General features: G+C 42.2%; 1 protein-coding gene across 1 annotated transcript; it reads left to right on the top strand.

Moving 5' to 3' along the window:
* The first annotated feature begins 2,119 nt into the window (after positions 1-2,119).
* LOC135520963 (angiopoietin-1-like) lies at positions 2,120-25,234 on the top strand. The gene is made up of 9 exons (XM_064946847.1): positions 2,120-2,928; positions 10,113-10,268; positions 10,506-10,627; positions 10,729-10,970; positions 12,441-12,577; positions 13,236-13,337; positions 18,478-18,644; positions 23,145-23,275; positions 24,086-25,234. Exons 1-9 carry the CDS (start codon positions 2,485-2,487, stop codon positions 24,244-24,246), a joined length of 1,662 nt encoding a protein of 553 aa, XP_064802919.1. The 5' UTR covers positions 2,120-2,484; the 3' UTR covers positions 24,247-25,234.

Here is a 25,234-nt window from a genome sequence, read left to right as displayed (position 1 = left end):
TTCCTACACCTCCTCTGCAGTCCTGAAGTCTAGCAGGGGTCTTTAGTTTGATTCATACACATCCTCTTCAGTCCTGAAGTCTAGCAGGGGTCTTTAGTTTGATTTATACACCTCCTCTTCAGTCCTGAAGTCTAGCAGGAGTCTTTAGTTTGATTCCTACACCTCCTCTTCAGTCCTGAAGTCTAACAGGGTCTTTAGTTTGATTCCTACACCTCCTCTTCAGTCCTGAAGTCTAACAGGGTCTTTAGTTTGATTCCTACACCTCCTCTGCAGTCCTGAAGTCTAGCAGGAGTCTTTAGTTTGATTCCTACACCTCCTCTTCAGTCCTGAAGTCTAACAGGAGTCTTTAGTTTGATTCCTACACCTCCTCTTCAGTCCTGAAGTCTAGCAGGGGTCTTTAGTTTGATTCCTACACCTCCTCTTCAGTCCTGAAGTCTAACAGGAGTCTTTAGTTTGATTCCTACACCTCCTCTTCAGTCCTGAAGTCTAGCAGGGGTCTTTAGTTTGATTCCTACACCTCCTCTTCAGTCCTGAAGTCTAACAGGGGTCTTTAGTTTGATTCCTACACATCCTCTTCAGTCCTGAAGTCTAACAGCGGTCTTTAGTTTGATTCCTACACCTCCTCTTCAGTCCTGAAGTCTAGCAGGGGTCTTTAGTTTGATTCCTACACATCCTCTTCAGTCCTGAAGTCTAACAGGAGTCTTTAGTTTGATCCCTACACCTCCTCTTCAGTCCTGAAGTCTAACAGGAGTCTTTAGTTTGATTCCTACACCTCCTCTTCAGTCCTGAAGTCTAGCAGGAGTCTTTAGTTTGATTCCTACACCTCCTCTTCAGTCCTGAAGTCTAGCTGGGGTCTTTAGTTTGATTCCTACACCTCCTCTTCAGTCCTGAAGTCTAACAGGGTCTTTAGTTTGATTCCTACACATCCTCTTCAGTCCTGAAGTCTAGCAGGGGTCTTTAGTTTGATTCATACACCTCCTCTTCAGTCCTGAAGTCTAACAGGGTCTTTAGTTTGATTCCTACACCTCCTCTTCAGTCCTGAAGTCTAGCAGGGGTCTTTAGTTTGATTCCTACACCTCCTCTTCAGTCCTGAAGTCTAGCAGGAGTCTTTAGTTTGATTCCTACACCTCCTCTTCAGTCCTGAAGTCTAGCAGGAGTCTTTAGTTTGATTCATACACCTCCTCTTCAGTCCTGAAGCCTAACAGGGGTCTTTAGTTTGATTCCTACACCTCCTCTTCAGTCCAGAAGTCTAGCAGGGGTCTTTAGTTTGATTCCCACACCTCCTCTTCAGTCCTGAAGTCTAGCAGGGGTCTAGGGAAAACACACACATTCTTGTTCATGTTCAAACAAATTTTTGTTTGTGTTTTTCACAAGTAAATATGCAATAATATAATAATAATAATATTATTATTATATTAAATATGTAATCTGGCATGCCATAGTAAACAATGGTAGGCTACAAAATGTGTCTGCTCAGTGACATGATTCTATTGGGTTCTCCATTTTGTTCATGTCTGTTTAAATTTACTTGCTGGATGTCAATGTAATTTACCAATGCTGTCTAACAAAAAGAATAGAAAAAAGCTTGTTGTACCAAATCAGGGTACCTTAAAACCAAAAACGGTTTGTTCTTTTAAAGATGGCAGAGCGTGCCCTCAGAGTTGGCCCTCATTTCCCCAGAAAACCATCCTCCTTCCATACATTGAAACAACCTTTTATTTTCTATATGGGAGACGTTTACATTCCTATGAGGGAGAGCTGGATATGATTGCATGATTAAATGAAGATGAAATGAAGACACTGTACATAAAGAGTGTCTGAGAGCCCATCTCCTGCTCTCGGTAGATATCTGTCTGAATTACAGACTGTGGGGTCATTATATATGGACCAGGCATTGATTCAAGCCTGTGTTGTGTAAGTGTTTTCAAAACAGGACTATATTAATAGAACTGAATCTCATACCTCTCTCTCTCGCTCTCTCTCAAACACACACAACCCCATACTCTCTCTCTCTCACATTCCATTCGATCAGTCCCTCAGTATGGGAGGCACAGAGCCTGCCCAGAGTTGGACGTTCCAGTGTCCCCCCCCCCGTTAAAGCACTCTAAACTCACATACAGACAGGCAGACATGAGGAACAGCACTACATACAGCCAGCCATGGGGAGGAGGATACAACACAGATCACTCCACTGACTGACAATGTAGTCTACATCACACAACTGTGTAGTGTGGATCCCTGTCCTGGATCTGGACCAGCAACAACAACTAACAAGACAACTGGTGATGAATTGGGATGAGTTCCACACTGACACTTGAGAGGACTACTCATCCATTCCTACTGATGGGAAGCGGCCATCTTTCTGGATCGACGGTCTACCTCCCAACCGTCTGATTGACGACAGGACAGGAAGACATGCTGTGAAGAGAGACAGAAGACAGACAGAAGCCATAAAAGAGGACCGTTAGCCTGTTTCCTGCTGCCATGCCGTGGTACTTCCTGCCCTGCCAGCCCAGCTGCCACATGATCTGGCTGGTTCTGGCTGCCCTTCTGCTGCTACTGACGGGCTATGTATCTGCGTCTCTGGAAGAGCTGCCCAGGGGCCCAGGGGACATAGCTGGCAGCGGGTCCATGAGCACCAGCACTAACACTAACGCTCACCAGTACAACTCTATCCAGCACGGATCCTGCACCTATACCTTCCTGCTACCAGATAACACTGGGGGGAACATGCCGTGCTTGACGGAGGCGGAGGGGGTCGGCAGCTCCAGCACCAGCCAGGGACAGGGCCAGTACCAGGGGAACACTCTACAGGGAGATGCCCCCCTGAAAAAGCCCAAGCTCCCAGGACTGACCCCGGCTCTGGGGAACCAGAGGATCCAACACCTGGAGAACGTCATGGACAACTATACACTGTGGCTTCACAAAGTAAGAGCATGTTCTCCAAGCATACATTATAGTAGTAGTTGATATAAAGATTAAAGCCTGACGTTTCAGTCTAAACAGAGCTTTATCAGATATTTATACTCCAGAAGGAAATGCATGCCATGTCCCATGGCTGTGCAGGTCAAAATGATCAGCTTTTTATCAGATTGAACTATGTGCTATTGCATTTATAACACATTAGCCATTGTTGTTATCAAAGTTATATAGAGGTGGAACATCTGGCCAAAGCTAGAAAGTATACTGCATTTCATCACTTTAAAATCCATCTGTAGTGTTTTATACTGTATTAAATATCTAACTTTTTGAGCGACCCAAACAAATTCACATAGAAATGTGAGTTATAGATATGTCATTGTCGTTGAAAGCAAGTCTAAGAAGTGGTAGATCAGCAAACAATTTGAATTTTAGCAACCAGGAAATGGGTGAACGATTTCTGCACAGTGCATCTTTAAGTGCACATTATCAGCATTGAGTGTGTTTCAACCCCATGAACTATTTGGGCCGAGCCAAATGTGTCCTGCCATAATGAATATTATTATTATAGGACAACATTTGGCTCGGTCCCACCTGGATCCATCTCTTTCCTCTGTCTCTGCTTACTCAGGAGCAATAAGTTATAAGATATCCCAGTACAATTCATCATTGCTTTACAGCCTATCTACATTTTACTCCCCATAGTACAGTATACAATAGATACTGTATATTTGGGGAGATCTGCTGTTTGGATTACTCCATTACACCGAACAACTCTAAATGACATTAGCAACAACCCAACAGAAACAGAAACCTTAAGGATACTAAAACATCTCTCTTACCCCATAAGTGAGGAATGCACCATATCCCGCATTATTCATTAAAAACACTGTCATTTCAAAAGGACTGTTGTTCCAGTGTGTGTGGACCCAGGGACTATGTTGCAGCCCCAGGGATGAGAGATTGATGACAGGGACTTGTTTGACTGGGCCGTGGTAAAATGTGACAGACAGGCTGTGGCTCTTGGTCGCTGGGTTGTGATGTTCTGAGTGTGTCCGGCTGGCCTGGCTGTCCTTAAGAAAACACTGTGTTGTCTGTCTGAACCCTCTCACACTATGTCACATTGGCCCAATCCAGGGCTGGGGAGTCAATTTCAAGGAATGGGCTCAGCGTTAGGCAGTGCTCTCTGTCTGTCTGTCTGTCTGTCTGTCTGTCTGTCTGTCTGTGTGTCTGTGTGTCTGTCTGTCTGTGTGTCTGTGTGTCTGTGTGTCTGTGTGTCTGTCTGTGTGTGTGTGTGTGTGTGTGTGTGTGTGTGTGTGTGTGTGTGTGTGTGTGTGTGTGTGTGTGTGTGTGTGTGTGTGTGTGTGTGTGTGTGTGTGTGTGTGTTCCCTGACCCACCGGGACCTAGGCCAGCAGCATACACATTCCAAGGAATACCAGAGATGATTCTGTCAGGGAGAACAAGGCCACTTCAGTAGTAACAGACTACCACTTCAGTATTACCAGTGCTGAGTTTGGTAATTGCATTTGGTATAATGTAACACAGGCTATGCTTAAGGGTGAGCACTTGGAACCCTGCATACATGCAGTGAATATAAAATGACAAACTATTCTTCGTCTCACTGCACCATGAAATGTTTTTGATATGTGCATCTGAAAACGACCAGGAGAACAGTCGACAGTTACGAAGGCAACAATAACATAGTTTTTATGTGGGGCCATGCTTTTCAGAGAACTTCAATCTCAGTGTATTTCACTCTCTTCATAGTTTCAGGAGTTCCTCTCCATGGCCATTCTTTGATTAAATGAACATTATAGTGTGGCACTGAGGTAATATGTTTTTATCTTGATTAAATGAACGCTATAGTGTGGTACTGAGGTAATGTGTTTTCCTCTTTGATTAAATGAACGCTATAGTGTGGTACTGAGGAAATGTGTTTTTATCTTGATTAAATGAACGCTATAGTGTGGTACTGAGGTAATGTGTTTTTCTCTTGATTAAATGAACGCTATAGTGTGGTACTGAGGTAATGTGTTTTCCTCTTTGATTGATTAAACAAACGCTATAGTGTGGTACTGAGGTAATGTGTTTTCCTCTTTGATTGATTAAACAAACGCTATAGTGTGGTACTGAGGTAATGTGTTTTCCTCTTTGATTGATTAAACAAACACTATAGTGTGGCACAGAGGTAATGTGTTTTCCTCTTTGATTAAATGAATGCTATAGTGTGGTACTGAGGTTATGTGTTTTTCTCTTTGATTAAATGAACGCTATAGTGTGGTACTGAGGTCATGTGTTTTCCTCTTTGATTAAATGAATGCTATAGTGTGGTACTGAGGTAATGTGTTTTCCTCTTTGATTGATTAAACAAACGCTATAGTGTGGTAATGAGGTCATGTGTTTTCCTCTTTGATTAAATGAATGCTATATTGTGGTACTGAGGTAATGTGTTTTCCTATTTGATTGATTAAACAAACGCTATAGTGTGGTATTGAGGTAATGTGTTTTCCTCTTTGATTAAATGAACGCTATAGTGTGGTACTGAGGTAATGTGTTTTCCACTTTGATTAAATGAACGCTATAGTGTGGTACTGAGGTAATGTGTTTTCCTCTTTGATTAAATGAACGCTATAGTGTGGTACTGAGGTAATGTGTTTTTCTCTTTGATTAAATGAACGCTATAGTGTGGTACTGAGGTAATGTGTTTTTCTCTTTGATTAAATGAACGCTATAGTGTGGTACTGAGGTAATGTGTTTTCCACTTTGATTAAATGAACGCTATAGTGTGGTACTGAGGAAAAGCAGCCAACAAGAGCTCAGCATATGTGGGAACTCCTTCAAGACTGTTGGAAAAGCATTCTCATGAAGCTGGTTGAGAGAATGCCAAGAGTGTGCAAAGCTATCATCAAGGGAAAGGGTGGTTACTTTGAAGAATCTTAAATATAAAATATATTTGATTTGTTTAACACGTTTTTGGTTACTGCAAGATTCGATTTGTGTTATTTCATAGTTTTGATGTAGAAAATAGTAAAAAAAAAAAGAAAAACCTTGAATGAGTAGGTGTGTCCAAACTTTGGACTGTTACTGTATATTTGATAGTTGCCCCGGGGCCCCTAATGTGGTAATCCGGCCCTGCAACTATTCCTCTGGGTTTCTTATGTCTAATGTAGTGTGTGATTATTTGAGAACTCTGGACATTGTAATAAGTAGACTGCCACTTGACACGTTTTAACATGTGTACACTGCACTAGACCTTCTCTTCCTTTCCTCTGCATTGACATTGGCATCTTAATGCACTCTGATCTTACAGATGAATTAATTCCTGAATGATACCATTAGCTGACTATTCAATTGTCTTTGTGGGAAGCTGCTCAGACCACATAGCAGTAGCGATAAACAGTCTGACACTGTACTTTCAGTAAGTGTCATTCAGTAAGCATCACCACACTGGATGGTTCCGACCTTGAATATGTGGACACCTATAAGTACCTAGGTGTCTGGCTAGACTGTAAACTCTCCTTCCAGACCCATATCAAACATCTCCAATCGAAAATCAAATCAAGAGTCGGCTTTCTATTCCGTAACAAAGCCTCCTTCACTCACGCTGCCAAGCTTACCCTAGTAAAACTGACTATCCTACCGATCCTCGACTTCGGCGATGTCATCTACAAAATTGCTTCCAACACTCTTCTCAGCAAACTGGATGCAGTTTATCACAGTGCCATCCGTTTTGTCACTAAAGCACCTTATACTACCCACCACTGCGACTTGTATGCTCTAGTCGGCTGGCCCTCGCTACATATTCGTCGCAAGACCCACTGGCTCCAGGTCATCTACAAGGCCATGCTAGGTAAAGCTCCGCCTTATCTCAGTTCACTGGTCACGATGGCAACACCCATCCGTAGCACGCGCTCCAGCTGGTGTATCTCACTGATCATCCCTAAAGCCAACACCTCATTCGGCCGCCTTTCGTTCCAGTACTCTGCTGCCTGTGACTGGAACGAATTGCAAACATCGCTGAAGTTGGAGACCTTTATCTCCCTCACCAACTTCAAACATCAGCTATCTGAGCAGCTAACCGATTGCTGCAGCTGTACATAATCTATTGGTAAATAGCCCACCCATTTTCACCTACCTCATCCCCACAGTTTTTATTTATTTACTTTTCTGCTCTTTTGCACACCAATATCTCTACCTGTACATGATCATCTGATCATTTATCACTCCAGTGTTAATCTGCAATATTGTAATTATTCGCCTACCTCCTCATGCCTTTTGCACACATTGTATATAGACTCCCCCTTTTTTTTCCTACTGTGTTATTGACTTGTTAATTGTTCACTCCATGTGTAACTCTGTGTTGTCTGTTCACACTGCTATGCTTTATCTTGGCCAGGTCGCAGTTGTAAATGAGAACTTGTTCTCAACTAGCCTACCTGGTTAAATAAAGGTGAAATAAAAAAAAAAAAAAAAATAGAGACCAGGCCTTTCCTCTGTCTGTGCAGAAGGAATCTTTCAGTAAGTGTCGTAGAGACCAGGCCTTTCCTCTGTCTGTGCAGAGGGAATCTTTCAGTAAGTGTCATAGAGACCAGGCCTTTCCTCTGTCTGTGCAGAGGGAATCTTTCAGTAAGTGTCATAGAGACCAGGCCTTTCCTCTGTCTGTGCAGAGGGAATCTATCAGTAAGTGTCATAGAGACCAGGCCTTTCCTCTGTCTGTGCAGAGGGAATCTTTCAGTAAGTGTCATAGAGACCAGGCCTTTCCTCTGTCTGTGCAGAGGGAATCTTTCAGTAAGTGTCATAGAGACCAGGCCTTTCCTCTGTCTGTGCAGAGGGAATCTTTCAGTAAGTGTCATAGAGACCAGGCCTTTCCTCTGTCTGTGCAGAGGGAATCTTTCAGTAAGTGTCATAGAGACCAGGCCTTTCCTCTGTCTGTGCAGAGGGAATCTTTCAGTAAGTGTCATAGAGACCAGGCCTTTCCTCTGTCTGTGCAGAGGGAATCTAGCCACAAAGTAGACATTCTTAAGTTGAAAATCATACTTAGGGTGATCTGTTACGTTAAATCAGGGATAAAGTGAGACATGAAATTCTAACTCTAATTCTTGCAATGTAAATATTTCATATACCATTATTGTGACTACTTAACTGTAATTTCCAAACTGTACATTTTTGAAAATACATAGTTTAAAAAGCTGTCCAAGGCTAAACTGGTTCACATGAACTGAAAAGGCCATGGCTTGAAAGCCGGGGTAACAGGAAAACTCTAAACTTCAATGAATCACTGAATGACCCTGAGCCATCACAAAACAAACGATACATTTTTAAAGCACATTGCTGGGAAAGACCTCTCCTCATTGTAATCATCATCAGGACAGTGAACTTCGGATGGATAATGTCATTGGCAGCTGAGCCCTGTCCACATGATGCATCTGTGGCAGAAAACATACAGATGCAGTCCCATGACTGATCTCTCCTGGTTGACGAGAAGGAAATGACTGAACTCAACAACTCTGAAAGATCCCTCCCGAAGTAGCTGACTAGGGGCCAAGGAAATCCTTAGACAGGACCATATCGATGCAGTAAATCCTTCAATTCACAATTGCCGAGGGGAATGAATACATATCCAATCTTTTTTCTTCCCTGGATATAATTAGGTTATTTATGGCTGGTTCCTTGGAAGTTGTGGGAACGTTTGTTTTTGGTTTCAAATTGGTTGTGGGAACGAAGCCATACGTTTCCTGACTGGTAAAACAACGTTTTCAAACGTTCCGAGAACAGAAGATTTTGTCTCTGTTCTGGGAACTTTTATTTTTAGGTTGCAGAGAGGTTCTGGAAATGGATATTATAGGTTATTTTGAGGTTTTTTAACAACTTCCTTAAAACATTCACCATGTTTCAGTAACACTTTTAATAACACTACTAGCTTATTTGGGGTTTACCATTTTGAACTGCAAGCAAAGATAGACCAGTTGGTTGTTTAGCAACAAAACCAGTGTACACAAATATGGGGTAAAACAGACAGGGTTGGCTTAGATTGTTGACAACATGTAAACTATAATTTGTCTTCAAATGTTTATTGAAAACGTAAATACATTTTCACAACGAGCACAAATACATCGTTACAGTTGTTGGTTAGCGAGCTATCGAATTTTAGCCATATAAGCATTGACACGAAATCAGTCAAAACACGACATGGTTTCAAGAACAAGATAAATCTACGATTGCCCACATGGCAGATTCTTTGTCATTGTTGCTTGCTATCTGATGGTTCAGAATCATAACAAAGCACATTTTCATGACGTTGTCAGACAACTCATCTATCGGACACTAATCCTATAAATTTGTTGGCATTAATCATCCAACCACATTTCTTCTTTATTGTGACATGGCATCATCTTCTGTCGTCCATCCATGGAATTAGTCCACTGCGCCACCAGTATGGAGCGAGCGTGGACTAATAACAACGCATTCACAGTTGTTATTTTTTGTCTATTCAAACAGACCCCATTTTAAAAGGAAACAAACACTCATTAAGTTTGAACACTTAACAAGACAGAGGATAGAGTTTTGTTGATGCTGAGAATGGAACGCTTTTATGGAATGTTTTCTTAATGTTCTGAGAACGGGGTGTATGTTTTTAAATAACATTTTTAGAACATTCTCTGAACATTACAAAAGTTTTCTTGTGTTTTTTATGGAAAGTTTTCTTAAAGTTCTTGGAACAATTTGAGAACATGACTTTAAATAGAACCAAGAGGATCCCTGTAGGAAACTGGGATCTGCTGAAGTACTGAAATTTCCACAGAAGGAAGTTGTTTCTTAACGTTCTCTGAACATACTGAGAACATGACTTTGAATAGAGGATCCCTGTAGGAAACGTTATGCTGAAGTACTGAAATTCCCACAGAAGGAAGTTGTTTCTTAACGTTCTCTGAACATACTGAGAACATGACTTTGAATAGAGGATCCCTGTAGGAAACGTTATGCTGAAGTACTGAAATTCCCACAGAAGGAAGTTGTTTCTTAACATTCTCTGAACTATGTGAGAACATGTTCAATGTTAAGCCAGTTGGAGAATGTTCCTAGGACATGACCAAAATTGAAATTAAATGTGAGTGTGCAGAACACCCGGATTCTGGCGAGAGAGGTAAAGCCCTAAACATCCCTTCATACCTCCTCTGTGTTTGTATGTCAGATTGAGAGATATGTGAAGGACAGTCTGAATGTGGAGATGGCTCAGCTGCAGCAGAGTGCTGTCCACAATCACACAGTTGCCATCTTGAATCTAGGCACCAACTTCCTGACCCAGACTGCCCAGCACACACGCAAACTGACAGACGTAGAGATCCAGGTGCAGTATGAATCATATACAAACATCCCTCTCCAAAGAACATTCAAGTGCATGTTATGATATCAGTAACACTTACTATTAATCATGTAGCCTACTCAGCAATTATCCTAATTTGATTGGATGAATAGGCCTATGAAGTACATTCAAATACATGGTGCCACTTTTAGCCTATATAGATACACTCCATACACTTGACTGGGTGAATATGAATGATAGTAACAGCTTCCTGATGGACAGGTGTTGAATCAGACCTCCAGGCTGGAGATTCAGCTCCTGGAGAACTCTCTGTCCACCAACAAACTGGAGACCCAGCTCCTCCACCAATCTACAGAGATCAGCAAGCTGCATGACAAGAACAGGTCAAATCAACATTAATAATTTTCTTCCCATAAAAAGTTCTGTCTTGATTTATTGGCTGACTGACTGATCAACTGATTTTCAAATCACTTGTATTGATTAGGCTCTTAGAGCAGAAGATGCAGGAGCTGGAGTCTGGGCACCATGAGGAGCTAGTCACCTTCCAGGAGGAGAGGTCCAGCCTGCAGCAGCTGGTAGCCAGACAGAGCAGTGTGATCACAGAGCTGCAGACCCATCTGGACCAGGCCACTGGCAACAACAGCATCCTGCTTAGCCAACAACAGCAGCTCACTGAGACCGTCAACAGTCTGCTGAAACTCTGCTCTAAGGACAGAGGGTCTGGAGGTATTGGATGGATACTGGGGCCAATGTTTCCTGTTACAGAAAGTATTAATTAAATACTCTGGGGTATGAATATCATAGCATAGATAGTAATTATTTGCAGGAAGAAGGAGTTGGCTTTAAAAACTCTAGGTAGGGTTAAATACAACAGAGGTACTGGAGGATATATTGTGCCAAATGTTCACAGGTTCAGACAGGATATTCTCTGGGCACAGATAAAGCCTATAACTGGACTAAGAAGGCTGGACTAACCCAGTGAGCACCGGCTGACGTCCATGGATGTTGAAAATAGGTTGAAACGTGGAACGGACCGGCCTTAATTTCAATGTCCACATGTTCTAAGATCATAAGAAGATGCATTCCAGAACATAAGAATCTGTTCTAATAGGAACTGACCCAGTCTGGGCTGTTGATTACGTAATAACCTGTACTAATAGGACCTGACCCCGTCTGGGCTGTTGATTACATAATAACCTGTTCTCATAGGAACTGACCCAGTCTGGGCTGTTGATTACGTAAGAACCTGTTCTAATAGGACCTGACCCAGTCTGGGCTGTTGATTACATAATAACCTGTTCTAATAGGAACTGACCCAGTCTGGGCTGTTGATTACATAAGAACCTGTTCTAACAGGACCTGACCCAGTCTGGGCTGTTGATTACATAATAACCTGATCTAATAGGAACTGACCCAGTCTGGGCTGTTGATGACATAAGAACCTGTTCTAACAGGACCTGAGCCAGTCTGGGCTGTTGATGACATAAGAACCTGTTCTAATAGGACCTGACCCAGTCTGGGCTGTTGATGACATAAGAACCTGTTCTAATAGGACCTGACCCAGTCTGGGCTGTTGATTACATAATAACCTGATCTAATAGGACCTGACCCAGTCTGGGCTGTTGATGACATAAGAACCTGTTCTAACAGGACCTGAGCCAGTCTGGGCTGTTGATGACATAAGAACCTGTTCTAATAGGAACTGACCCAGTCTGGGCTGTTGATTACATAAGAACCTGTTCTAACAGGACCTGAGCCAGTCTGGGCTGTTGATTACATAATAACCTGATCTAATAGGACCTGACCCAGTCTGGACTGTTGATTACATAATAACCTGATCTAATAGGACCTGACCCAGTCTGGACTGTTGATTACATAATAACCTGTACTAATAGGACCTGACCCCGTCTGGGCTGTTGATTACATAATAACCTGTTCTAATAGGAACTGACCCAGTCTGGGCTGTTGATTACATAATAACCTGTTCTAATAGGAACTGACCCAGTCTGGGCTGTTGATTACATAATAACCTGATCTAATAGGACCTGACCCAGTCTGGGCTGTTGATTACATAATAACCTGTACTAATAAGACCTGACCCAGTCTGGGCTGTTGATTACAAAGGATTTTGGATGCATTCAAATTGGAGCCTAGCTGATAATGTATTTGCTCTTGTTTCATTATCTATTTAAACAGTGGTGGCAAACAGCAACCTTGCCTTTAAGCAGAGAGATGAGGAGAGAAAGTATCGGGACTGCTCTGAAATCTTTCAAGCTGGCTTCAACAACAGTGGATTATATACTATTCACATCAACACACAAGAGACCAAAAAGGTACGGAAAACTTGATATATTATCTTCAATAAATATTAGAGGGGGAAAAGAGATGTAAATTCTATTAGCAGAATGTGTAATATAGAGGCATATATTAGATTATATATGCAGGCCTGGCTTTACCTCTGCATGGAAACAGCAAAAACAGACATGAACAATTAAATAGCTGCACTGTTTGACTGCAACCTACTTTGGTTTATGTGCAAGAGGCAGCAATTATTATACGCTACTCTAAAGTCGCTTGCCAAAAGATTCAGCAACAATATCCCAGGAATATGTCAGGTATTGGCTGACTGGCTGGCTGATATGCTGGAGCTGGAAATACTCTTGGCTGGCCTCTTCAGCACAGCTACACAGCAGATGTCCTCCTCCTCAGTAGTGTCCTGCCAAGCCGCAGATGGCTGACTGGCAACAGTGTGTTCCTGTCCATTATCAGCTGTGCTGCTGTCAGTGTCCATGGTTACACTAAGCTAGGTCCCTGGGCTTAGGACACATCCCGTCATTGTGGCCTCTGACCATGGTACACAAAACTAAGGACCAGGGAGCCTCATCTACAGGAGTCACTCCTTTTACTTTATTGTCATGATATGCACTGCATGTGTGAGAGTAGTGTGTAAGCTACTCATGTCTCGGTCTTTCTGTCTCTCTCTCTCTGTAGGTTTACTGTAACATGGAGGCAGCAGGGGGAGGATGGTCCGTCATTCAGACGAGAAAAGATGGAACCATGGACTTCCAGAGGACGTGGAAGGAGTACAAGATGGTGAGGAGGACAGGGTGGGATATCCTCACAGCATTCTTCTGATGTTGGTGAATACATACAGTGAGGGAAAAAAGTATTTGATCCCCTGCTGATTTTGTACGTTTGCCCACTGACAAAGAAATGATCAGTCTATAATTTTAATAGTAGGTTTATTTGAACAGTGAGAGACAGTTATAAATTATAAACAGTTATAAATTGATTTGCATTTTATTGAGGGAAATAAGTATTTGACCCCTCTGCAAAACATGACTTAGTACTTGGTGGCAAAACCCTTGTTGGCAATCACAGAGGTCAGACGTTTCTTGTAGTTGGCCACCAGGTTTGCACACATCTCAGGTGGGATTTTGTCCCACTCTCTTTCGAGGCTGACTTTTGGCAACTCGAACCTTCACGGATTTTCCCTCCACAGGTTTTCTATGGGATTAAGGTCTGGAGACTGGCTAGGCCACTCCAGGACCTTAATGTGCTTCTTCTTGAGCCACTCCTTTGTTGCCTTGGCCGTGTGTTTTGGGTCATTGTCACCCAAGATTTGACGGTACATGGTCCCGTGCATCGTCCCTTTGATGCGGTGAAGTTGTCCTGTCCCCTGAGCAGAAAAACACCCCCAAAGCATAATGTTTCCACCTCCATGTTTGACGGTGGGGATGGTGTTCTTGGGGTCATAGGCAGCATTCCTCCTCCTCCAAACACGGTGAGTTGAGTTGATGCCAAAGAGCTCCATTTTGGTCTCATCTGACCACAACACTTTCACCCAGTTGTCCTCTGAATCATTCAGATGTTCATTGGCAAACTTCAGACAGACATGTATATGTGCTTTCTTGAGGAGGGGGACCTTGCGGGCACTGCAGGATTTCAGTCCTTCACGGCGTAGTGTGTTATCAATTGTTTTCTTGGTGACTATGGTCCCAGATGCCTTGAGATCATTGACAAGATCCTCCCTTGTAGTTCTGGGCTGATTCCTCACCGTTCTCATGTTCATTGCAACTCCACGAGGTGAGATCTTGCATGGAGCCCCAGGCCAATGAAGATTGACAGTTATTTTGTGTTTCTTCCATTTGCGAATAATCACACCAACTGTTGTCACCTTCTCACCAAGCTGTTTGGCGACGGTCTTGTAGCCCATTCCAGCCTTGTGTAGGTCTACAATCTTGTCCCTGACATCCTTGGAGAGCTCTTTGGTCTTTGCCATGGTGGAGAGTTTGGAATCTGATTGATTGATTGCTTCTGTGGACAGATGTCTTTTATACAGGTAACAAACTGAGATTAGGAACACTCCCTTTAAGAGTGTGCTCCTAATCTCAGCTCGTTACCTGTATAAAAGACACCTGGGAGCCAGAAATCTTTCTGATTGAGAGGGGGTCAAATACTTATTTCCCTCATTAAAATGCAAATAAATTTATAACATTTTTGACATGCGTTTTTCTGGATTATTTTGTTGTTATTCTGTCTCCCACTGTTCAAATAAACCTTCCATTACAATTATAGACTGATCATTTCTTTGTCAATGAGCAAATCAGCAGGGGATCAAATACTTTTTCCCCCTCACTGTAGCACCAGGGATTAACATGGGTAATCGGGATCCCGGGACATTACCGGGAACACTCTTCACGTTTACCCCCCAAAATACATGAGAAGACCCGGGACATTACAATAAAATTCCCCAATGTCTGCACTAATGAATTTCCTCAGCAAAAGATTAACAACAACATTTATTGGACATTATCCAAACAGGTTGTCACAGTGAAGCCTTTAGTCTAGCATATTTGACACAAAGTCGCTATAAATTCAAAGCGCACGCATAATTGACACTGCCGGCTGCTCTGGACTGCACACATGGCCCGAATACAGTTAATAACCCCCACAGGAAACCTGACAGTATAGCCTTTTAAAGAGCATGTGCCTCTTTAAGCTGTCATTGTAGATCTTCAGACAGTCACAAATTTGATAGGCCTATGTACAATTCACTGTATAAGCATCTCTGTCACAGGCATGAAGTGTGTTAATAAGGCATGAGGGAAAATGCTATATTCTCATCCTAGAACCTAGGCTATTTCCCTATCCAATTCCTAATGATTTCCCTATCCAATTCCTAATGATTTCCCTATCCAATTCCTAATGATTTCCCTATCCAATTCCTAATGATTTCCCTATCCAATTCCTAATGATTTCCCTATCCAATTCCTAATGATTTCCCTATCCAATTCCTAATGATTTCCCTATCCAATTCCTAATGATTTCCCTATCCAATTCCTAATGATTTCCCTATCCAATTCCTAATGATTTCCCTATCCAATTCCTAATGATTTCCCTATCCAATTCCAATCCTAATGAAACCCAAAAAAAGCTCATTTTCTTCTGTAATCCGTAGGATGCATTATCAAAGCACGCCTCTCGCCTATGCATGTCAAAATACCTCTTTCCCCCCTTTTCTGTGCTGTCTCATAGAGAATGTGTGATCAACAAACGATATGAGAGTAGATATGGATATTTTTTAAACAGTCTTCGTTAAGATACCTTGATATTATATAAACTATTTCCACTTCCTCTCCCTGTTATTCATGAGCTGATCTGCTATCGGTATAATCATCAACTTGATCTAGCCAAATATGGGAGATATTCTGTCATTCGTTGAAGGAGGTTATCTAGCAAGTTTAGCAACTTTGGTCATTTGACTTTGTTTGACTGCCGTTACAAAGAAACAACGCTATACTCGGAGTGCGCTCTGTGGGGCTACTTCTGAAATGCGCTGGCGATCAAAGATAGAGTACCCCTCTTATTTGGGGAGAACCCTGGCATAGTGACCATCTTAGTTTTAAAAGGGCACGTCTAATTTTTGAAGTATTTCCCAGGACTCTCGGGATAAATAGGGATTATTCCCGGTATTGAAACTTTGTAGATTTTTGGGAAAACAGGAATCTCTACATTGCACAACATATGAATGTATATGTCAAACTACAACAGAAAAAGGAGCAAGTACAAACGCATAGCACAAAACAGACTTTGTGCATCCCAAGTGGCACCCTATTCCCTATATAGTGCACTACTTTTGACCAGAGCCCTATGGGGAAATAGGGTGTCCTATGGGCCCTGGTCAAAAGTATTGTACTTTAAAATGAATATGGGCCATTTAGGACGAATCCACTGTGTTGCCACTGCCAGCCCCATTAGGCCTTGAAAGAGCCCTGTGGCTAAAAAGGCCTCTGCCTCTGGGCTGAGCGAGAGAGGACTGTCCTCCAGTCAGGGGCTAAGGAAGTGTGGAGTGTAGCCTGGCAAAGACGCTGGCATACACCGGGTATGTGTTCGCTCGTTGACCCCTCTGTTAGGAGTGTTTCATAATGACGCTAATGGTCTCTGATTGAACACTTCTGAGAGAAAATGACAGGAGAGAGGAAACTGTTTAACTTTAGTCTAAACATGGTGTGCTTAGATCACCATTCAAATGTTAATATATTGTAAAATGTCTCTGGTAAAGAAAGATTAATTCCAAGGTCTGGTCTAGTACTGGTGCTGCAGAATCCAACCTATCTATCTCTCTCTCTCTCTCTGTCTATATCTCTCTATATCTAAATCAAATCAAATCATCAAATCAAATTTATTTATATAGCCCTTCGTACATCAGCTGATATCTCAAAGTGCTGTAGAGAAACCCAGCCTAAAACCCAAACAGCAAGCAATGCAGGTGTAGAAGCACTGTGGCTAGGAAAAACTCCCTAGAAAGGCCAAAACCTAGGAAGAAACCTAGAGAGGAACCAGGTTATGTGGGGTGGCCAGTCCTCTTCTGGCTGTGCCGGGTGGAGATTATAACAGAACATGGCCAAGATGTTCAAATGTTCATAAATGACCAGCATGGTCCAATAATAATAAGGCAGAACAGTTGAAACTGGAGCAGCAGCATGGCCAGGTGGACTGGGGACAGCAAGGAGTCGTCATGTCAGGTAGTCCTGAGGCATGGTCCTAGGGCTCAGGTACTCCGAGAGAGAGAAAGAAAGAGAGAAAGAGAGAATTAGCGAGAGCACACTTAAATTCACACAGGACACCGAATAGGACAGGAGAAGTACTCCAGATATAGCAAACTGACCCTAGCCCCCCGACACATAAACTACTGCAGCATAAATACTGGAGGCTGAGACAGGAGGGATCAGGAGACACTGTGACCCCATCTGAGGACACCCCCGGACAGGGCCAAACAGGAAGGATAGAACCCCACCCACTTTGCCAAAGCACAGCCCCCACACCACTAGAGGGATATCTTCAACCACCAACTTACCATCCTGGGACAGCAAGGAGTCATCAGGCCAGGTAGTCCTGTAGTCCTGAGACATGGTCCTAGGGCTCAGGTCCTCCGAGAGAAGAGAGAAAAGAGAGAGAGTTAGAGGGAGCATTCTTACACAGGACACCGGATAAGACAGGAGAAATACTCCAGTTATAACAGACTGATTCTGGCCCCCCGACACAAACTATTGCAGCATAAATACTGGAGGCTATATCTCTCTCTCCATCTATATATCTCTATACCTCTCTATCTATATACCTCTTTATCTATGTCTCGCTAGCTATATCTCTCTCACACTCTATAGGGGTGGCAGGTAGCCTAGTGGTTAGAGCGGGGGGCCAGCAACCGAAAGGTTGGTGGATCAAATCCCCGAGCTGACAAGGTAAAAATCTGTTGTTCCGCCCCTGAACAAGGCAGTTAACCCACTGTTCCTAGGCCATCATTGTAAATAAGAGTTTGTTCTTAACTGACTTGCCTAGTTAAATAAATATATCTTTATCTACTCATCTGTCTGTTTCCCTCAATTCACCACTGTCAAAAAAGAGTAAAACACAGAACATAGTTATTATTTTTTTTAAAGAGAGGAAAACACAGAACAGAATTCCTTTAAAAAAAGAGAACAAAGAGTCACTGAGTAGAACATTGCTCTAACAGTCTTAATTCTACCTAGAACCATATAGGGTTTGTGATCTTGTCCCAGTAGAAGAACCCAATATAACATTCATTATTTTTCTATAGCTCCATGTGTAGCTGGGACAAGGACCTGCGACAGACTAGTGTCCTGCCCAAGGGTTGTACTTGTACATCAAGCTGCCTTACACTACAGAAACAGAAGACAAGTGTTCCTGTGCTGTTGTGTTGTTGCAGGGCTTTGGGAGTCTGTTTGGAGAACACTGGCTGGGGAATGAGTTTGTGTTTCTGCTGACCAGCCAAAGGCCCTACAACCTGAGGGTGGAAGTGACCGACTGGGATGGACAGCAGGCCTTCTCCCACTATGACCGTTTCTACATCGGCAGCGAGAAGCAGAATTACAGGTGGGATACCAGCAATGTGCTCTGGGCCGTATTCTAAAGTTCTAAAGTTGGTAATTTCCACTTTGAACACTCAGACTTGATTTGCCCTAAAGAAAAATGTTTCATCCCGACATAAATGTCCATCAATTATAATCCACATAATTCACATTTCCTGTTGCTGCAGGATTATTTTCCTGCTCTAGCAAACTGGCTCAAATTAAGATCCTACATCTATATGTACCCTAAGTGGAGGAAATTAAGTTTTGTCACATCTCAGCGCATTGTATCATACCTACAGTACAGTTTTTAGGATCATAGGACATTCCCCACTAAATACGCCCACATTCCTACTTAAATAGTCACTCAGCTACTCAACTATGGTTGCCTTTACTTGCTTCAGGACCTGCAGTATATTTTTAATGAAGTGGGAATGAGATATTGGACTTGGTTCTATCACTGATAATTTTACATTTACATTTAAGTCATTTGGCAGACGCTCTTATCCAGAGCGACTTACAAATTGGTGAATTCACCTTATGACATCCAGTGGAACAGCCACTTTACAATAGTGCATCTAAATCATTTAAGGGGGGGGGGTGAGAAGGATTACTTTATCCTATCCTAGGTATAATGATGTGCTTGGTGTTGTATTTCCATCACAGTAACGATGGTGAGGCACTGGTGACTCTGATCATGATTTGTAATCAATTCATGTATACATTCTTCAGTTTGTTGACTTTATTGTCCATAACCTTCTGATTGAGGCTTCTAGGACTTCAGCAGATCATAATTCTTACTTTTTCATTTATTGTCTCTTCAAAAACATACTGGATAATCTTTTTGAGTTCTGGAATGGAATCAATTTTGGTCTCTAGATTCTTATTTCATTGCCATTCTGTAATACTTGTCATGGAGATGGTCCAAAACAAACTATTGTCACACAGCTTCTTAGGGAAAGAGAGGCTCTGCCTCATTTCACAAAGCCATTACTAAATAAATAAAATGTAAGATGGTAAAAGGGAATTATTATATTTCCTAGAATGATAACCAGCAAGCTTTGTCTCAATCTGATTTAGTTCACCCACATATGGACGTGTGATCACACAAACCAACACACTTGTACCATTTTTTGTTGTTGACCTGGCTCACATTTTTACTAACCAGTTAAAGACAAGGAAGGATGGAAGGATGTTCAAAGAGCTATTAGAGTAACTCTTGAGTAGTATTGAGAGGGAGAGTAAACAGAGTACATCAGTGGAAATTGAAAAGTAATTTACAGTACATTGCAGTCAGTATATACTGTGGAATCCGTTATTGGGAATGTATGTAAATAATGACCATTATTTTAAACATGGTTTAGAGGAAGATCACAGCCTTTACAAGGAAAGCTATTCTATGGAGTGTGGCGTTTAATGGGCCTAGAGCTCAAATCCAATAACATGTTACTGGTTGTGTACACAAGGCTTGTGTTCCTAGCTCCAACAGTTCAGTAATACCTAACTAAATGCTGGTGTTCCTAGCTCAAACAGTTCAGTAATACCTAACTAAATGCTGGTGTTCCTAGCTCCAACAGTTCAGTAATACCTAACTAAATGCTGGTGTTCCTAGCTCCAACAGTTCAGTAATACCTAACTAAATGCTGGTGTTCCTAGCTCCAACAGTGCAGTAATACCTAACTAAATGCTGGTGTTCCTAGCTCCAATAGTTCAGTAATACCTAACTAAATGCTGGTGTTCCTAGCTCCAATAGTTCAGTAATACCTAGCTAAATGCTGGTGTTCCTAGCTCCAACAGTGCAGTAATACCTAACTAAATGCTGGTGTTCCTAGCTCCAACAGTGCAGTAATACCTAAATAAATGCTGGTGTTCCTAGCTCCAACAGTGCAGTAATACCTAGCTAAATGCTGGTGTTCCTAGCTCCAACAGTGCAGTAATACCTAACTAAATGCTGGTGTTCCTAGCTCCAACAGTGCAGTAATACCTAACTAAATGCTGGTGTTCCTAGCTCCAACAGTTCAGTAATACCTAACTAAATGCTGGTGTTCCTAGCTCCAACAGTGCAGTAATACCTAACTAAATGCTGGTGTTCCTAGCTTCAACAGTTCAGTAATACCTATCTAAATGCTGGTGTTCCTAGCTCCAATAGTTCAGTAATACCTAGCAAAATGCTGGTGTTCCTAGCTCCAACAGTGCAGTAATACCTAGCTAAATGCTGGTGTTCCTAGCTCCAACAGTGCAGTAATACCTAACTAAATGCTGGTGTTCCTAGCTCCAACAGTGCAGTAATGCCTAACTAAATGCTGGTGTTCCTAGCTCCAACAGTTCAGTAATACCTAACTAAATGCTGGTGTTCCTAGCTCCAACAGTGCAGTAATACCTAACTAAATGCTGGTGTTCCTAGCTTCAACAGTGCAGTAATACCTAGCTAAATGCTGGTGTTCCTAGCTCCAACAGTTCAGTAATACCTAACTAAATGCTGGTGTTCCTAGCTCCAACAGTGCAGTAATACCTAACTAAATGCTGGTGTTCCTAGCTCCAACAGTGCAGTAATACCTAACTAAATGCTGGTGTTACTAGCTCCAACAGTTCAGTAATACCTAACTAAATGCTGGTGTTCCTAGCTCCAACAGTGCAGTAATACCTAACTAAATGCTGGTGTTCCTAGCTCCAACAGTTCAGTAATACCTAACTAAATGCTGGTGTTCCTAGCTCCAACAGTTCAGTAATACCTAACTAAATGCAGGTGTTCCTAGCTCCAACAGTTCAGTAATACCTAGCTAAATGCTGGTGTTCCTAGCTCCAACAGTTCAGTAATACCTAACTAAATGCTGGTGTTCCTAGCTCCAATAGTTCAGTAATACCTAACTAAATGCAGGTGTTCCTAGCTCCAACAGTTCAGTAATACCTAGCTAAATGCTGGTGTTCCTAGCTCCAACAGTTCAGTAATACCTAACTAAATGCTGGTGTTCCTAGCTCCAACAGTTCAGTAATACCTAACTAAATGCTGGTGTTCCTAGCTCCAACAGTTCAGTAATACCTAGCTAAATGTTGGTGTTCCTAGCTCCAACAGTGCAGTAATACCTAACTAAATGCTGGTGTTCCTAGCTTCAACAGTTCAGTAATACCTAGCTAAATGCTGGTGTTCCTAGCTCCAACAGTTCAGTAATACCTAGCTAAATGCTGGTGTTCCTAGCTCCAACAGTGCAGTAATACCTAACTAAATGTTGGTGTTCCTAGCTCCAACAGTGCAGTAATACCTAACTAAATGCTGGTGTTCCTAGCTTCAACAGTTCAGTAATACCTAGCTAAATGCTGGTGTTCCTAGCTCCAACAGTTCAGGAGTTATGTAGTTAGCCAGGCTGCCTTCCATAACTACAGTACTTAATGTGACACAGAGTCACTGTACAGGAGCCAAACACCTGGTCACCATAGCAGCCAAGCCACATTAATGATCAGCCTGACACTTTGATGGGTCAGATATATGAGCACACAGAGGGACCACAGATAAATAGAGACGTTATAATTGATGAACACCAGTGTTCAGGTCAAGTTCAATTGTGATATGTATTAATTTCTTTCATTATCTGTGTCATTCATATTCGTGTAATAGATGAATTAATTGAACAATGTTTGTTAAATACGTTAAGATCATAGAAATGTTGTTTCTTGCTGCGAGGCCTGATGTGTTGAACTAATCAACCCTCTCAAAGTCTGTTGTACTGTATCTATGATGGTCTAACATAGACACAGTATTCAACATAGACACAGTATTCAACATAGACACCGTACTCAACATAGACACATTATTCAACATAGACACAGTATTCAACATAGACACAAGACCACTGACTAAGAATAGGGCCTCTCTCTTCTGTGAATTATCCATCACCTGGTTCTGGCAAGACCTCAAAGTTATCTGAGTCATAAACCACAGTTGGAGCTGCCGCTGCTTGACATGCAGTGTAGTAGATGGGGACAAACAATGCAGGAGGAGGGAGGGCAAAGAGTTCGCAGGGAAGCACACAAACGGCTTGAGACAAATGAGGAAACCGACAATGTCCTCATAAACCAGGATGTTCTTTATAAAAGCAACTGGTGTGATTGGGTTTTAATATAGTGTACAAGAATTTCAAAGACACTTATTTTTGAAAGGGTACATATTCTTTGTAGTAAATTAGAAGAACAGTGTGGTGGTGAATTTATGTCCTCAAACGTTCACACAGTGGGAACAAGGGAATGTACATTTTTGCCTTAAGTAACAATCCGTCTCATGTAGCCATACGAAACTAAACATATAATATTAAATGGAGTGTCTCGGATTTATGTACAGAATAATATGAAATGCTCTGAGACCAGGTTGCAAGGTACATATTATTTAGATTAGAAGAACAGCGTGGCGGTGAATTCCTGTCCTCCACCGTGCACACAGTGAGAAGAACAAAAGCGTTCTCCAGCAGCTAAAGGGCACTAGCATTGTGTTTCTGCTTTATTTCCCTCTGTGTTTCCCTGGCGACTGTGTCAGGCTGTTCCTGAAGAGTCACAGTGGAACGGCAGGCAGACAGAGCAGCCTGGTCATCAACGGAGCAGACTTCAGTACCAAGGATATGGACAACGACAACTGCATCTGCAAATGTGCTCTCATGCTCACCGGGGGTATGTCTGAGGTTAAAGTCCACATGAACCCCTAAACACATGCACTCTGTATGTACTCCTGTAGAACTGAAACGACTGGATAAGTAGAAGCTATAAGACAACAACAACCACCCACCCACACTATGCTAGGTGAAGCTTTTGTCATTTTGGTAAAACATTTTCAACCCATTGACCTCCCGGTCCCCCTACCCACTTTATCTCCCGTCTAGAAGAACTACAGAGCAGGCCAGAGCCAGTTAGTATGTATTCAGCACTGCTACTGACATATCACAGCAGAGAATGGTATCTCAGCTGGTGAAGCCAGGTGGCAGCCCTCAGCAGTTTACAGAATGATTGACACATGCCATGGCTGGTTTAGAAGTCCAGGGAACTGGCCAGCAGAATAAATCAAAATGACAGTGAAATTCCTATTAATAAAATACATGACAGACATACATGTCTTTATCCTCTTATCAATGTCGAGACCAGCATCCCCCCCCCCCCCCCCCAAAAAAAAGTAGCTGGTCCAAACGTGTTGGGCTCACAGAGATTGTTATAGACTATTTATGTTTTGTCAGCTGCCCTCATACTCTGCTCTCACCTGTAGTGAAAGGTCAGAGGTCAGAAGGGGGCAAAGCTATCCAAAGAGAGGAGTGCTGGAGTCTGCTCTAGTGTTGACTTCTTGGCATTGCAACAAAGCTATCCAGAGATAATCAGAGGTTACAGGGAGGTCACACAGTTATGACTTTGATAGTTCTCTGATAGTGTAACATCATCAAGCCTAAAATCTATTTTCTCCATTTCTCTCTGCGTTTCTCTCTATGCCTTCAGGTTGGTGGTTCGATGCCTGTGGACCATCGAACCTGAACGGGATGTACTACAGTCATGGTCAGAACATGGGTAAACTGAATGGGATTAGGTGGCACTACTTCAAAGGGTCTAGTTACTCTCTCCGTGCTACTACCATGATGATACGACCAGCAGACTTCTGAGAGGACCTTTTGGTGACTGTCGCTGGGTACGTTGTCCATAGACACATTGGCATCATTAGTCATGTTTCCATCCAACTGTTTTTATGCGATTAAGTACTGTCCTGTTGCATAAAAGAAAGTCACAACAGGTGTGACGGAAACACAAAATAGAAGGTGGGATAATTGTTTGTACTTTGACTTAAAAAATAGCAACATAATTTTGTTTTCTATGAGGAACTTGGATTCTGACTTTCTGGTGCTTACATGTCCTCTTGAAAGACATTGATTGTTTGAGACAGTAAGCTTGAGCACCAGCTCTGCAATGAATCAAACTGTTGAAGTGGGTTACATGAATAGGATATGAATGTAAGACTTGGTGCTTTTGAAAGACTTTAATTTGTCTGGCTTTCATTTCTCTTTTCCTTTGTCTCCCTTTCATTTGTCTTTTCATTTGACTCTCATTTGTCTCCCTTTCATTAGTCTCTTTCATGTATCTGTTGTGTATTGTTCTTCTATGGTTAAGGTATTCCTGTTAACATGTTGTGAATCAGTGCACTGCTCTCTTAGTCTGCACAGTGGGCAGAGAAGCCTGATGGCCTAGACTGGATACACTTCAGAACACTGTTATGGATATTATTTGCCTATATAGTGGATTGCTGTGTGTGTGTGTGTGTGTGTGTGTGTGTGTGTGTGTGTGTGTGTGTGTGTGTGTGTGTGTGTGTGTGTGTGTGTGTGTGTGTGTGTGTGTGTGTGTGTGTGGAGTGTACTGTGTTTTATATCATTATGTTTAAGGAATGGTGTCTAAGTGTGTCTCACCACACTTGAATATTTAATGGAATAGAGCTTAATAATTGATGTCTTCACTTTCATGTAAGTTTTCAGTATTAAAAGCATTGTTGCTCTTATACCCTTCCTAGATTTTTACTAATTTGCAACATCTATTGGAGCCTTTGTTGAACTTTGTAACAATGACAAAAGTACTTTTTTTGTGCCATGAATTAAAAATATT

This window comes from Oncorhynchus masou, chromosome 29 (assembly GCF_036934945.1).
Source record: "Oncorhynchus masou masou isolate Uvic2021 chromosome 29, UVic_Omas_1.1, whole genome shotgun sequence".
Classification (NCBI taxonomy): Eukaryota; Metazoa; Chordata; class Actinopteri; order Salmoniformes; family Salmonidae; genus Oncorhynchus; species Oncorhynchus masou.
The sequence above is the reverse complement of the archived record's forward strand: the minus strand, read 5'-3'. Positions and strand labels throughout refer to the sequence as shown.